The sequence below is a fragment of the Triturus cristatus genome, chromosome 8, assembly GCF_964204655.1.
Source record: "Triturus cristatus chromosome 8, aTriCri1.1, whole genome shotgun sequence".
NCBI lineage: Eukaryota > Metazoa > Chordata > Amphibia > Caudata > Salamandridae > Triturus > Triturus cristatus.
Window position 1 is genome coordinate 27,424,880 of NC_140591.1, and position 16,653 is coordinate 27,441,532.

At 46.8% G+C, this 16,653-nt stretch overlaps 1 protein-coding gene across 3 annotated transcripts in view; it reads left to right on the forward strand.

The window, feature by feature from the left end:
• The window catches only part of TRAPPC10 (trafficking protein particle complex subunit 10), a 584,087-nt gene that overhangs the window by 528,062 nt on the left and 39,372 nt on the right, over positions 1-16,653 (forward strand). For all 3 annotated transcript variants that reach the window (XM_085620787.1, XM_085620788.1, XM_085620789.1), the window contains one exon: positions 10,786-10,980. In XM_085620787.1, the coding sequence (XP_085476913.1) occupies positions 10,786-10,980 (195 nt within the window). The remainder of the gene's footprint in view (positions 1-10,785; positions 10,981-16,653) is intronic.

Genomic DNA, 16,653 nt, shown 5'->3' on the forward strand with positions numbered 1-16,653 from the left:
ACTGGTGGTGGCATTGGTATTGGTGGTGGTGGCATTGGTGGTGGTGGTGGTGGTATTGTGGTGGTGGCATTGGTGGTAGTATTGGTGGTGATATTGGTGGTAGTATTGGTGGTGGTGGTATTGGCAGTAGTGTTGGTGGTGGTGATATTGGTAGTGGTGGTATTGGTGATGTGGTATTTGTGTGGTGCTAGTATTGGTGGTGGTATTTGTGATGGTTGTGGTATTGGTGGTGTTGATATTGGTGGTGGCGGTATTGGTGGCGGCGGTATTGGTGGTGGCGGTATTGGTGGTGGTGGTATTGGTGGTGGTGGTATTGGTGGTATAGGAGGTGGTGGTATTGGTGGTATAGGAGGTGGTGGTATTGGTGGTGGCATTGGTGGTGGTATTGGTATTGATGGCAATGGTGGTGGTATTGGTATTGATGGCAATGGTGGCATTGGTGGTATTGGTATTAGTGGTGGTGGCGGCATTGGTGGTGGTGGTGGCATTGGTGGTGGTGGCATTGGTGTTGGTGGTGGTGGCATTGGTGTTGGTGGTGGTGGCATTGGTATTTGTGGTAGTGGTGGTGGTGGGGGTATTGGTGATGGGGTATTCATGTGGTGGTGGTATTAGTGGTGTTATTGGTGGTGGTATAGGAGGTGGTGGCATTGGTGGTGGTGGCATTGGTATTGGTATTGGTGGTGGTGGCGTTGGTGGTGGTGGCATTGGTATTTGTGGTAGTGGTGGTGGTGGGGGTATTGGTGATGGGGTATTCATGTGGTGGTGGTGGTATTAGTGGTGTTGGTGGTGGTATAGGAGGTGGTGGTATTGGTGGTATTGATGGTAATGGTGGTATTGGTATTGATGGTAATGGTGGTGGCATTGGTGGTATTGATGGTATTGGTGGTGGTGGTGGCGGCATTGGTATTGGTGGTGGTATTGGTGGTGGTGGCATTTGTATTTGTGGTAGTGGTGGTATTGGTGGTGGTATTGGCGGTAGTATTGGTGGTGGTGGTGGTGGTATTGGTATTGGTGGTGGTATTGGTGGCATTGGTTATATTGGTGGTGGTGGCATTGGTGGTATTGGTGGTATTGGTATGGTTACTGGTGGTGGCATTGGTGGTGGTGGTATTGGTGGTGGCATTGGTGGTGTTGGCATTGGTGGTGGTGGCATTGGTGGTGTTATTGTGGTGGTGGTGGCATTGGTGGTATTGTTATTGGTGGTGGCATTGGTGATGGTATTGTTATTGGTGGTGGTGGCATTGGTGTTGGTATTGGTGGTGATATTGGTGGTGGTGGTGGTATTGGTAGTGGTGGTGGCATTGGATGGTGTTATTGGTAGTGGTGGTATTGGTATTTGCGGTGGTATTGGTATTGGCCGTAAGATTGGTGGTGGTAGTGGTATTGGTGGTACGGGTGGTATTGGTGGTGGTATTGGTATTGATGGTGGTGGTATTGGTATTGATGGTGTTGGTGGTGGTGGTATTGGTGGTGCAGGTGGTAGTATTGCTGGTATAGGTATTGGTGCTGGTATTGATGGAGGTGCTGGTATTGGTGGTGGTATAATTGGTGGTGGTATTGGTGGTGGTTGTGGTAGTGGTGGTGGCATTGGGTGGTTATATTGGTAGTGGTGGTATTGGCATTGGCCGTAAGATTGGTGGTGGTAGTGGTATTGGTGGTACGGGTGGTATTGGTGGTGGTATTGGTATTGATGGTGGTGGTATTGGTATTGATGGTGTTGGTGGTGGTGGTATTGGTGGTACAGGTGGTAGTATTGCTGGTATAGGTATTGGTGCTGGTATTGATGGAGGTGCTGGTATTGGTGGTGGTATAATTGGTGGTGGTATTGATGGTACAGGTGGTATTAGTGGTGGTATTGGTGGTGGTGGTATTGTTTTTGGCATGGTATTGGTGGTGGTATTGGTATTTGTGGTGGTATTGGTCGTGGTATTGGTGGGGGTATCGGTGGTGGTAGTAATGGTGGTGGTATTGGTGGTGGTAGTAGAATTGGTGGTGATAGCATTGGTGGCGGTATTGGCAGTGGCCGTATTGGTGGTGGTTGTGGTAATAAAACAGGCTTTTGAAAACAACCTGTGAGGTGGCTTTAGTACAGATGACACGTAACACAGATGTGCTGTCAGCTTCAGCCCATTAGCACAGGATTATGTGCTACCTGGAATTCACTTGGTGGTGGTATTGGTGGTGGTATTGTTATTGGTGGTGGCATTGGTGATGGTGGCATTGGTGATGGTATTTATATTGGTGGTGGTATTGGTGGTGGTGGTATTGGTGATATTGGTGGTGGTATTGATGGTGGCATTGTTGGTGATATTGGTAGTGGTGATATTGGTGTGGTGATATTGGTAGTGGTGGCTTTGCTATTGGCAGTGGTATTGGTGGTGGTGATATTGGTATTGGCGGTGGTATTGGTGGTGGTAGTGGTGGTGGTAGTGGTGGTACGGGTTGTATTGGTGGTGGTGTTGGTGGTATTGCTGGTGGTATTGGTGGTAATATTGCTGGAATAGGTATTAGTGGTGGTGGTATTAGTGGTGGTGGTATTGGTGGTACAGGTGGTGGTGGTATTGGTATTTGGGGTGGTATTGGTCGTGGTATTGGTGGTATCGGTGGTGGTGGTTTTGGTGGTGTAGTAATGGTGGTGGTACAGGTGGTGGTATTGGTATTGTTGGTGGTATTGATGGTGGTGGTATTGGTGGTGGTAGTAGAATTGGTGGCGGTATTGGCAGTGGCCGTATTGGCGGTGGTGGTGTTAATAAAACAGGCTTTTGAAAACAATATGTGAGGTGGCTTTAGTACAGATGACATGTAACACAGATGTGCCTCTTCAGCCCATTAGCATAGGATTATGTGTTACCTGGACTTCACATGACTTAATTTGCTAATCATTTCTAAATCCATTTTAGTTGGGGGGGAGGAGGGGGCGGAGGGGATTCGAAACAGACATGAGATAACGCCAGGTTAAAGTGATTGAAAGCATTCACTCGTGTTATGGAGGCGGCCATGCTGCTTAAAAAAACAAAAGCGGTTTCAGCTGAAGCAGCGCATGTCCAGCCTGCAGTAAGAGAAACTCAATAAAGTAAATAGTGCTTACAGACTAAATAACTGGTCCCATGTAACAACAAAAATAAAAGGGCCAGTAGCCAAGGAAGGTTACAAATGAAGACCAGGCCGTACTAAGGAGGGACTAACAAGCCTATTATGGAATCCAAGGGCAGCATTTAGGAATGACATAAGCCAATGAAAAATAAGGGCGGAGAGTGGGCGCTGCTTCTCTCCCATACTCTACTACAGCAGTCTTGCAGAGCGAGCAGCGCATGCACGCTGCCGCTAGGCTCGACCTAAAAAAGGTATACTTATGTTTTATTTTTAGAACTAAACAGGACTTGGCACAGGGAAGTAAAATATGCTCTCAAATGCAGGACTACACAAGGAAATGCACTTGTGGTTGAATTTGCAATATTTGGTATTGATTCAAAAAGTGGTTTGAATTACACAATAATTACTTTTAGAATACTGTTCAGTTACTTTTATATTACTTTGAGTACTGGGGGTGGTATGCCAAGATACCACACATAAGAATCTCACAATACAAGGTAAGTAAGACTTTACTTGGCTTGAGTTAAAGTTAGTTTGTTCCATACAAAACAACAGTTCAACACTTCGAACATTATAGTCCCAAATTCTTATAACAAGGTTCCTATGTGAGAAAAATGGTTATCGGTTTCACAGGTAAGTATAAGTCTTACAAGTGGGAGTTTTGGGGGTTAGACAAAGGTTCCCCAAGGTCTAGGTAGGTACAAGTTGCACCACCAGCGGCACTGGGCGGCCGGGTGCAAAGATCAGGGGCACAATGTTAGCCAATGGGGGCTAACGGGATCTTCGGTTAGGGACTGCTTATGAGCAGCCCACTCGGGTGTGGGAACCAAGCGCCAGGGGTTAAGGTCAGCACTGTGGGGGCCGACAATCAGCAAAGAACTGCACCACCAGCGGCACTGGGGCGGCCAGGTGCAGAGTGCCAAGGATATTCAGGGACCCTGTACTTCTCAAGACAGACCTTCGGTTCGGCAAAGTTACAGCAGGCTTGGGTAGGGAGACTTCCTGAAGGCGACCACCAGCTGGAGAGGTAATTTGGACTCTTGAGGGCCACCGAAGGCCGTGGGGCATCGGGTGCAGGGGTGCCTTCTGGCGTCAGGTTTTCTTACCAGCTCCGGTCACTATCAGGGGAACCCTTCAGGTTGAGGCTGCAGGCGTCGTCTTGAGGTTTGAGCGAGGTCAGGGATCACCAGTTCCCAGGTCAGGATCGTTGGGGAGACCACCTCGTTGTGTTGGGCCACTCAAATCGGGCCGTGGGCGTAGGGTACAGAGTGGGGCCGAACTGAGGAGTCACTGGAATCCGGATTCTGGTCTTGGTTGAGCAAATCCAGTGCTCACAGGTGACCGAGTCTGTAAGGTGAGTGCAGGGCAGGTCCTCCCGTCTCTGGGGGGTTACTGACTGCTGGACATGCCGGGTTCTTCGCTGTTGGCAGGTCGTAGCCGGGACAGGCCGGTAGGGCTGGTACAAAATCAGTAGGTGTCCTCTTCTTCCTGGGTTAACATGGCTCTTTGTTCTTCTTTCTTCCTCGAATGTGAGGAGGCAAGGATCAAGGTGGTTCAAGGTGGCCCCTAAATACTAGATTTAGGGACGTTAAAAGGGGTGTACAGGTCGAGACTAATGGTTCCTTCCGTGGGGTGGGGACACCCCCCTATTGTGCCACCCTCTAGTGGGGGCATGTTCCTCTTCCTGTTTGTTTGGCTCTCCACATCTTCAAGATGGAGGGGACTGAAGGGTGTGGTTGGCAAAGGTAGGCACACCTCTCCTCCTAACTTGGGTGTCCTGCCGACTCTCTTGCCCAAAGTGGGGTGCAGAACCGACGAGAGCCACTTGCTGGGGGCAGCAAAAGGAAGAGACAGCTCCAGTCCATCAAGGAGGGGGTCTGTCAAAGAGCCAGGTTTTGAGGTTTCTTGCGAAGATGGGGAGCGATGTGGTCTGTCTGAGGTGGAGCGGGAGGGCGTTCCAGGCTCTGGCTGCTAGGAAGGAGAAGGAGCGGCCACCTGATATGGTCTCTCTGGTGCGGGGATCACGGCGTAGGAGAGCTGGGCTGATGTAGGGTCCTTTGGGATGCGTGTAATTTGAGTCGACTGTTCAGGTATGCTGGTCCGGTGTGTGGAGGGCATTGTGTGCGTGGGTAAGCATCTTGAAGGTGACTCTAGCCTCGATGGGGAGCCAGTGGAGTGTGCGCAGGTGCTGGGAGGTGTGGCAGTGTCTTGGCAGGTTGAGGACCAGTCTTGCGGCTTTGTTCTGGATGTTCTGTAGCTTGCGGGTGAGGTTTTTGTTTATTCTGGCGCAGAGTGCGTTGCCGTAGTCGGTGACGAGGGCGTGAGTGACGGTCTTTCTGTGTTCGAGGGGGATCCATTTGAAGGTCTTACGTAGGAGGTGGAGGGTGTGTTATAGCAGGAGGAGGAGACGGAGTTGATCCGACGGTCCATCTTGAGCTCGGAGTCCAGGATGATTCCCAGGTTGCGTGCGTGGTCCGTGGGGATGGGCGGGCTTCCGAAGGCGGGGGGCCCACCAGGTGTCATTCCAGGCGTAGGGGTTTCGGGCCCATGATGAGTACTTCTGTTTTGTTGGTGTTTAGTTGTAGGCAGCGGTTTTTCATTCATTTGGCGACGGCTTCCATGCCTTCTCGAAAGTTGTGTTGGGTTAGTTGGATAGGGAGAGGATGAGTTGGGTGTCGTCTGCGTATGACACAATGTTGAGTCCTTAGGTTCTGACGATGGGGGCGAGTGGCGCCATGTAGACGTTGAAGAGCGTAGGGCTGAGGGAGGACACCTGGAGAGAAAAGGGGGGGGGGGGGGGGGAGTCTGATCCACTGCGTTCTGCCGGAGAGGAAGGAGCGTATCCAGTCAGGGCCTTGTCATGGATCCCTGCATCGTGAAGTCTGCGTATTAGGGTGCGGTGAGAGACTGTGTTGAACGCCGCTGAGAGGTCAAGGAGGATAAGGACTGCTCTTTCTACTTTGTCCAGTAGGGTGCAGATGTCGTCTGTTGCGGCAGGAGTCGAGGATGTTGTGCTCTTTGATGAATGTGGCGAGTTGGCTGTTGATGGCTTTCCTCGATGACTTTCGCTGGGAACAGGGGCAGGGAGATGGGTTTGTAGTTTTTGAGGTCAATGGGATCCGCCGAGGGTTTCTTCAGGAGGGGGTTGACCTCAGCGTGTTTCCAGTCATCGGGGAAAAAGGCAGTCGCCAGGGAGCGGTTGATGGTGTGGCGGAGCATGGGTGCAATGGTGTCGGTGGCTCTGTTAAAGATGTGGTGGGGGCCCCGGAGTGGATTGACCATCGTCTTCAGTGTCTCTTCGGTGGTGATGGCTGTCCAGTTGTCAGTCGCTGGCTTCAGGGTGTCGGGGGGTGGTTGGCAAGGGTTCAGTGTGTTGGTTGTCTTCGTCACAGTTGTCGTAGATGCTCTTGATTTTGTGGTGGAAAAAGGTGCGGAGTTTGTCGCAGAGGTCTTGTGAGGGAGGGATGTCAGTCGACTCGCTGGTGGGTTGGTCGAACTCCTTGATGATGTTGAAGAGTTCTTTGCTGTTGTGAGCGTGCGTGGAGATTCTGTCTTCAATCGCTTTCTTTCTCGTTTTTCTGATGAGGTGGGGGTTGGTGGTGTCTCTGAATTTGTTGTGGGCTTCTGTGGATCTGGTGTTCCTCCAGGCCTTTTCGAGGCAGCGGCAAGTGTGTCTGGACTCTGGAATTTCGGTGGTAAACCATCTGGCTTTCTTGGAGTGGGTGTTGTTTTTGTTGAGGGGAGCTATGGTGTTCGTGCTGTCGGAGATCCATCTGTGCAGGGTTCAGGCTGCTGTGTTGGGGTCGTCGTATTCCGCGATGGTTGGGGTGGAGTTGCTGAGTCAGGAGGTGAGCTGGTCGTCATTGATTCTGGTTCAGTTTCTTCGTGGGAGCAGGTGCTGGTGTCTGTGGATGGTGGGTGTTCTGAAGATGAAGTGGGCGCATCGATGGTCAGTCCATGGGAGTTCGGTGGTGTGGCTGAAGGAGATGGAGTTTCCTGTTGTGAAGAGGGGGTCAAGGGTGTGTCCTGCTGAGTAGGTTGATTCGGTCACGATCTGGTGGAGTCCAATGTTGTGGAGGTTGTCCAGGAGGGATGTGGTGTTGGAGTCCAGTTGGTTGTCGAAGTGGAAGTTGAGGTCTCCCAGCAGGGTGTAGTTGGTGGATGCGATGGCCTGCGGGGAGATGATGTCCATGATGGAGTTGCCAAAAGGTCCGTGGGGCTCAGGGGGGGCGGTAGATGAGGGTTCCTCGGAGGGTGGTGGTGGGGCTGGCCAGTATTTTGAAGTAAAGGTGTTGCATCAGGTCTGTGGGCTCGTCAGGGAGTGTGCTCAGGCGGAGGGTGCATTTGTGGACAATGGCCATTCCTCCTCCCGGGTTGGTGGGGCACTCTTTCCTGGAGATCTTGTATCCTTGGGGAATGGCGATGGCTATGTCCGGTCCCGAGGTGGTGTTGGTCCAGGTTTCGGTGATGAGCGCTACGTCCGGTGTGGTGCTGTCGAGGAGGTCCCAGATTTCGGTGGCGTGTTTGTGGAGGGATCGGACGTTGAGGAGAATGCATTGCAGGATCTTCGGTTCGGTTGTGTTCTTGTGGGCGTGTTTTGCTGGGTCCGTGTTCTTGGTGATGCTGTATGTGTGCCAGCAGTGGTGACAGCTGAAGGATCCATGGCTGTTGGCCAGTGACGCTAGCTTGCAGTTGTTGTTGCGGCCTGGGTTGAGTGCGTTGAGTGCAGCAGGGTCGTATCGTTGGCGGGACGGAGGTCCAGGGTTCCTGGCACTGGTCGCGGTCGTGTCATGAACGGGTGCATACGGGTGCGCCTTCGGCGCGCCAGCAGCCCAGCCGCACAGCGGCCGCCATTAAGTAGGGGTCGGGGAGGGCTGGACACCTGGGAGGCGGGAGCGTGGAGTGGAGCTAGTTTGGGCCAGCCGCGCTGGTGGTGCTGGGGGGAGGGGCCACGGTGACAGCAGCGGGGGGAAAACAGAACAGCAGAAAAGTGCAGTGAAAAGAAAGCAAGAGGGTGAAAACGAGTGAAAACAAAGAGGAGAGTGGAGCGACAAAGGAGAGAATAAAGGAAAAGGAGGAATAAAGAAAAAGGGAGTGGAAATGCGCAGAACAGCAGAAAGCAGAAAATTGCAGAGAAAAAGCGGGTGAAAATGAGTAACAACAGAGAGGAAAGTGGAGCGAGAGAAAGGAGACAGAGGTCCACTGGACCACCAGGGATGAGGCGCAGGTAAACCAGCGGGTGGAGGAGGGCCTCGAAACACCACCACTCGAGAGTTCAGGGGCTCTGGGGCAGGCCTCACTTAATGGTGGAGCTGTGAGGGTGGGAGAGCAATTTCACGGACTATGGAAATCATAATGACCAACTCCTAGACCATATACCCTTTATGGCTTTGCTACACTTACAATGTCTAAGAATGAACTTAAACACTGTAGGGGTACAGTGCTCATGCCACTACACTCACCTGAGGCTTGTGCACCCTGCTTGAGGGGTGGCTTACCTAGGTCTCAGGCAGTGGGTTATAGGCACTCTTCACTTGTCTCTGAACCAGAACACGCATCCTGCAATGGTAGGGTGTGGGTGTTAAGGTGCAGAGCCTCTAAGGGTGGCACAATAGGTGTTGCAGCCCTTAGAGGCCTTCCCTGGTCACAGTGCCCTTGGTACCCATGGAACCTTTCACAAGGGGGCTTACCTGTGGCCAGGGATGTGCCAATTGTGGGTACAAAGGTACAGTTTTGGGAAAGAACACAGACCAGGGGTGTGGAATTTAATAAAATATCTATTTGTCCATGGGGCAGGTTGCTTCATAAATCTACTTGTCCTGTAACAAAGTCCAGGGATGTGGAATTCCTTTAGCCCGACGCCCAGGACATATTGTTTGGGGTCAGTGGCAACAAGTTTTCATGTGTATTTTGTCCTTGGGACAATTAGGCCCAACTCCCTGCAGCACAAACCCTTTCGCTGCCAGTTTGCAGTACCAAATTATTGATCAGGGAAGGGCACTGTTTTTAGTTAAGGTAATAAATTTGTCCATATGTTAATGCTGTTCAAACTTGTATTTATGGTTTATTAATTGAAAGCCTTTATTATTAGGATGAGCACTCTAAGTAAATGTTGCAAGCTCTGACTGCACTACTGACAGTGGTTCCAGTATACAAATGCGTATACACTTTTCAAAGTTTAGCTATAGGAGGCTATGTATAATGCTCCCAGAATGCTCTCTAATTTGATGCAAATATTTGCAGTAGCTTGAAAGCAAGATCGATGATTCTTTGCTTTAAAAAAAAAAAATGTTCATAAAAGAATTAAAGCAGGAAAAAAAACATTCCGCTAAAATACTGTAACATTTCAGGTACTATTTCTTTGCAGCATCATTTAGTCACATGTGTTGATACATGCTAGTATTTCCCAAAAATAGTCATAATGGAAAATCAGTGAAACCAGTTTCAATAAGATTATGGGAAACAAAAATTAACAAGCATTGGCTAAGCCTGTAGGTCTGAAAACTGGTCAGCTTTTTAGTTGTCAATGTGCGACTTGTTTTGTCATGGTTTTCGTAAAACCTTATTAATGTGGGAGCTGCCGGACCCTGGCCATTATAACAAACCTTGGCAAAAGCAAAACTTTTTGGTCTAAAAAAAAAAACACACCCTGCCAAAGTAGTTACTGGCACTGAACAAATCTACTTTGTGTGCCGATATGCTCCTTGTGAAAGAGCAGATTGCTGTCACTCACAGTGAAACCAACCGATACAGAGTGAGACACAGAATTTTAATAAACACAAAAGGTCATGGTCAACGCCAGACCAAATTAGGGCCCCAATTAGTAAAGAAAGTTTCAAAAGTTCACCCGTGGTATATGTCCTTGCATTAAGTGCAGCTATACGGCTTTCGTGAATTTTCAATAATTTACAGAAGTAAGACAATAAAAGTAGTCCTAGAAAATATTTTTGAACTGCATTTTAGCATGAGCAAATGTGCATGTGTAGATTTGCTCATGCGAAAATCTGAGTGTTTGCAAGTTCCCTTTCCCTCCAACCACTTTTTTCCCAACTCTGGAAGAAGGTTTACTTACGTCTGCCATTGTCAGGATTACATTTCCAACATTTCAGTATGGTAAAAGATTAGAGGAGTTGTTGAAAACCCTTAATACATGCAAGTTAGTAGGTTTGCACAGACTCAAAAGGTCATTCTAACCCTGGAACTATTGCTTACCACTGCCTTCAGCCCCAGTATGTAGATCTGCGGAAACGTGGAAACATAAGGGGATTGCAAGTATTCAAACACTACTATGGTATGAGCCCTGGCATAATCAGAGAGGCTATATCACAGCTCTTATATAATGGGATTGCTGCCATAATTTGACGCTGCACTACATGGCACCAAAGGGACAAGTGGATTTTGTTACAGGAAAAGTAGATTTATGAAGCAACCTGCCCCATGGACAAGAATATATTTTATTACATTATATATATATATATCCTAGTGGCCTATCTAGGTGTGTGTGCGTGTGTGTTCCCTCTCACCCCTGGATAGATATTTTTTAATTGCTATGGGATCCCAATTGTGGGTGGGACAATTCATTCCCTAAGACTTTAATGAGAATTCCTCTATAGTAGAACTAAGAGTACGTGCAAGTAACTTTTCTTTCTGCTGTTACCTGGTATTCCTCACAGTTGTATGTTCTCTCCACAGTTGTTGATAACAGCAGTAATTGGGCAGTGTGTGGGAAGAGTTCTGGAGTTATCTCAATGCCAGTTGCTGCTCGAGCAACACACAAGGTGCATATGGAAGTAATGCCTCTCTTCGCCGGCTACCTCCCATTTCCTGATGTTCGACTCTTTAAATACCTCCCGCATCATTCAGCGCACTCCATGCAGCTCGATGCAGGTAAGGCTCGTGTGCATGTGCTGATGGCGTTATGCGCTGCCAATAGAGACATCACCTAAATACAAGCGAGATACTCAGAACTGCTCGATCTAATTTTGAAGAAACATTTTTTTAGAACATCATCCTGATGACCCCAGTATGGTCAAACTCCATTTTGGTGAACTTGCAAATGGGGGAAACCATTTTTCCTCACAAAACGAGGACCAAAGACAGGAAATGGAGATGCTGGGGGAAGGGATTAAGATGTCAATAGAAAACTGATGACGAAAGGGGTAGAGTATTGGAGTGGGGACTGGGAAGACATAATAGGATGTAGGTATTAAGACAGTTACTATGTTTTTGTATGGTTGACCTACTAGGCTATATGTTCGTGCACACATTCTGTGGCATTGACAGGAGTACAGATACAAGCGTAAAGATTGGGGTAGAGCAGCAGTGGTATCAGCAGAGGATACGGTACGAGGATGCATGCAAGAGATCTTAGCTTATAAGTGGTGGTAGGGGAAAGTATGATGTAGGTCAGTCAAAGGTACTAAAGTATAGACAGTTGTAATGGCACATGCATAAAGGCAGTCATAGAGATACAAGCATCTATATATAGGAATAGAGACATACGCATATAGCCAAGGTTCATAGTAATAGAGTACAGGCAGAGTAAAACACTAGGGTTTAAGGAGGAGTAAAGGTAGAAACAAAGGTATGGGTGGAGGACAAGAGTAGATGAAAGAATGTCCTCAATATATGTGATGGGACTTGCAACAGTGTGGCTAGACTGGAGGGATGTAAGGAGGAAAAGAGAAGTCTGGGCGGGATGGTACATCCTCCATAAAGACACAGGCTGCGAAGGGAAGTGGAAAAATGTGAGTGCATTGTGGGTCCCAAATAAAAAGAAAAGCAAGGTATGTAAGTGATTCTGGAAACAGAGGTCTAGGTGATTCTGGAAGCAATAAGGGACATTTTTCAACATGAAGAGCATTCACTGGGATGGAGTAAACATCCCGAGAATGCCATTCATGTGGAAAAATGTGAGGAATCCAGTTTGTGAAGGTTTTCTCCTGAAGTACATTTTTCTACAGAATACAAAAACTACTCGGACTACTAATGCGACTGACCCCAAAGAAAGGCTAGCATTTCAGTGCGGGTGATTAAATGCTTTTGTCCTATGCCACAGCTGGAGAGTACTTCAGCAAATGAGGCCATGTAACAGGGACAGCGTTAGTACTCGAGGAAAGAAGATACTCCACTTTATTACAAAAATTGGCACTAGTCTGTTAAACTAAATGTTTCTTGTGGGTGTTGCAGAGCCCCTTCCATGGATGGCCTGATCCATATACACCATGTTTTGTCAAACAGCGCATAGAGCACTCGTATAATATCAATGGTAAGTCGGAGAACGACCCGCATCGGGTTAGTACTCCACTGACTTTAACAACCTATGCTGCTAAGATGAGAAGTTAGCATGGTCCTGATGCACACTATTCTAGAGTACCTCACTGCTGGAAATCTAATGTTGCCGATGCAGCCAAAGCTGTGCATGGTTTCTATGGTGTCTATCTGTGGATCTTCATAGATCGTCCTAAGCAGTCAATAGTATCATCCATGAGTGGGATACCGGAACACTTTAAATTATAAGTGTAGCCTGATATGCTGCAGTCTGTTGTGTCTGAAAAGTGATGCATCAGCTCCCTAAAGCGAGCCTTCAGCGGCTGTTACCGAGGCTCTTTCTTTAGTCAACAGCTGCCAATTGAACCCCAAACTCCAATATCTGCTTTGGAAGGAATGAATCTGTAGAGTTCTGCTTGAAAATTGTATGCAACCAAATATTCCTTTGAGATAAGGTAATGAGATGAGAGAACTCCGAGACGACACAGCAGTATGTTATGGCAGAATTAGATCTCCAAAGGCCCAACTAGACCACTTCACCAGGAAGTAGAGGGAATCAGGATTAAATATAGCTAAGGTAGATACATATAGTTTGCGGAAAGCATATAGAAGCAGTATTGAAACTGATAAACCTGCCTGTTTTAATACGAGACTTAAGGAAGTTGGAAATAGCCGCAAAGAGCTGTTTTTAAAATTTTGTCTCAACCACCCTTATCGCCCCACAATACGCTGTGACATCTTTACATTCTAGTTCATGGTAGTGCCTATGAGTCATGTCCTTTTCTGCGGAACGAATGTCATTCTGAACATGTCTGGTACTGGTTTTCTTTCTGTTGTTGGAAAATCTTTAATCAACAGATTACAAGCAACAACAAAAACATTTGTGTGAAGTGACGGCAGATTATACTCTTAGTGAATTTTCTGACTAGGGCAGGGCGTCATTATCTGCACAGCCCATCCCAGATTTCTTTATCGGATAAAGTGGCCAGCATTAGTTAGAAAAAGTTTGAGATGAGAAAGAAATGTACCCTTCCCATTGGGATGAATAGGTATTCTAGTAATCCACCACCCAGTTTCATCTTGTCTACTCCTGTTTTCACGATCATTCAGACCATGGAGATGGAAGGAATATTTTGGAAGGCAGGAATACCACTCAATCCTCTGGGGATCCCTGCCCATCAATTTTGATGAGATGTATTCCCATATTGGCAAGTGGTTTAAAAAGTGGGTGTTACCAGGCTTCACACACAGTAGGTCATGACCCAAAAGCGGGTTGTGGCACAAACCAAAACGGTGGTTTCACCCAGATACCACCTAAAACAAAGTAATAGGTTGTGTGATTGGTTTTGTGCTCTTTTAATTGTGGATTACAGGGGTAGTTGTATCCCCAAATTTAGTTTTCCGCGTCATATATGCTGAGAACAACGGGTACTAGTCTTTGGTAATCTTTCTCTTTTTATTAGAAGTCATGTGCAGAGACAGAAAGGCAGCCGACGCATGTTTTGCCCAGGTGCTGACAAGTCAGGGCTTTCTCAAGGCAGGACAATCTCGTTTGGTTGGTGTAATAAACAGTTTCAATGAAGATGCACGTAAAGAAATGTCGATTCTCGGGTCACGTTGCGGTCTGAGGCTCCAGTGATATCGGCGATTGTAAATGCTGACTATTGTAGGGGTTGAAACCTGTCTATCTGAAGCAAGCTTTGGTGACTCCTTTCTTCCATAAACCGTGCTAAGTGTAGGCTGAAGGCCTTTCTTGCCACGCTGACATGCTGTTTCAAGCTCAGAGTGGTGAAGAACAGATCCTGTGCCACCAGTCTAATGTTTCGTTATGGTGACCCACAAGTCTGTTCACTGTACATACATACACACATACATACATACATACATACATATGTACACACACATATCATGATTTGTAGGTTGTACTGTGATAAAATTGTACACGTGCACAGATGACATCCTGCTGGTTATCCCTCTTAGTTGTGACTTTATTGAGGGTTCCAGACCCCTGTTTCGCATTTTCGATGCAATGAATGGGCAGATGCACTCTATATGGCTGGTACTGAATGCCAGCACAGCAGAGTCTCTGTGGTGAGAAGTTCAGCAGAAGAGCAAAACTCCTAGAAATTGACAAACACTGAAATCTGTCTCTCACACAATGTAAAATAGTTGGAGCTCACTTTAGATCAACAGCTCAGTATTGAGAATAAAACAAACTCTTTAATGAGGTTCTGTAGATTTTATGTTAATCAACTTGTAAAACTGCGGTCTGTTTGAGCTAAAAGGGTTTAAACTACCATAGCCAGGGCTATTATCGAAGCCTAGTTAAATTGCTATTGTGGGAGCTTCCCAGTAGGTTTCGGGGCGCCTCCAGAAATGAAAGAACATGGCAGCTTAGGAGGGGACTTGGCTGCTTCATAGAGAACTTGCTAGCCCTACATTCAAGCTGATTGACTGACTTCATGTTGTCAATTTGAGTCTAATTTAGGTATTGATTTTAATCCACAAAGTTATTTCTGGTGATGGTTTTGCTCAGCTGAAAATGACTGTGGAACCCTGTAGACCATGGTGGGCTTTGCAATCCCAGGACATGGGATGTGAAACGTCCTAAGGATTAAGTTGAATACTGTAGGTGGAACGACTACACAGGTTGTGGGGGACAGTGGTGGAGTGCGCTCCATCTTCATTTGTCCGGTAATTTTTAAGACTAGATTAAAAACGTATTTGTCAGTTGACTTCAGTCCAGTTGTTTTTTCTGTGTCAAAAAGTGATATCCAAGAAGAGAAGTCTTGTAGATGTTTCCAGCATCTGATTGATGTCAAAAGGCCAGGTGTCCGCTAGCTGTCTGATATGTTAGCTAGCAAGGCAAGACCAAGTTATAGTCATTCCACTTCCCCCGTCTGCAGTACCTCACTAATTACCAACAAAAGCTTTACCACTAGGAGGTGTTTCCACCTTTAGCCCTACCAATGCCTCAATTGACAGATGCATACAAAATTTGCTACTTGGTTACTGAATGTACCTATGTCTTCCATGCCAGTTTTTGGCAGTTTCATATATATATATATAATGAATTGTGCGAAACTGGCATGCAAGACCATATATGTGTGTATGTGGATGGATGGGTGGATGGATAGATGCATAGATGGATGGATGGATAGAGATCTGCATGGAAACTTGCATAGAGGAAAAGAAGGTAAAGTGATGGGAGAGATGGTTCAAAAAAGGTTGTGCGATCTATTTTCCCCTCCACAAGGAAATTCTGCTCCCCTTAACTGCAAAATCCGCTGAATGGATTTAGACCAAACTTGGCGTGAATATGGAACTTCACTCTGCAGCATGCCAGTAGTTTTTGAGATTATTGTATGACAAAAGATGCCTAGGTTGACCTGAAAGGGTTAACACTTTTGTAGCTCTGTTCGACGAATGTGCATGAAATTTGGCAGACAGCATGTCTAGCGTACACTCGTTATTTTCTAATTGTGCAGACCCGTCAAGGGGAGCTCCAGTTAAAAAGGCTGTGGGGAGGGTGACAAAGAGTACTTTGACTAATAGCTTCAGTACTTTGTGATGAATGTGCGCAAAGTTTAGAAGAATTCGTTTTCTGTCAGTAAGTCAAGTGTTATGCCAAGCCACCAAGATGACAATAACATTTTAATTTGCGAATATCTTTGCCACTGTTTGATGAATTATTGCAATATTTGCCAGAGACTTACTATGTGTAGCTTACTCTTGGTGTTATCACCATCTACGAGGTCTTTCGGTGTGTGCGGGTTGCATATTTTCAGGGAATGTATCTATTCATGTTTATATTACCTGTTCGCACAAGCAACAGTGATATAAAATCTATATTTCAGAAGCAAAATATTTAAAATATATCATGGTTGTAAGAAAGTGGCTCTGTATATACTGTTCCCAAATAGGTTCAGTGTGCACAGAGTCCACAGTCCCCAGAGGTTTGGCAGAGGCTAAAGTTAGATATAACCTTACTCTCTAAAGTGGTAGCTTGGTCGAACAGTAAGGCAGTATCCGAGGACAGTGTAAAGCATTTGTTGCACACACTCAGTCAGCAAATGGTCTCACACACTCAAGAACTGAACTCTAGGCCAATGGTTTTTGTATAAAAATATATAGTTTTATTTTAGAACCAACAATGGGTATCAAAATATACTTTCTCAGGATGAGATGCTTTAGATAAATACTTTTCAATCGGCAATAGACTTTTGAATACAACACTTACAGTGGTTGCAATAGGCAACACAATTTCAAACACAATAATACATTGAGTTC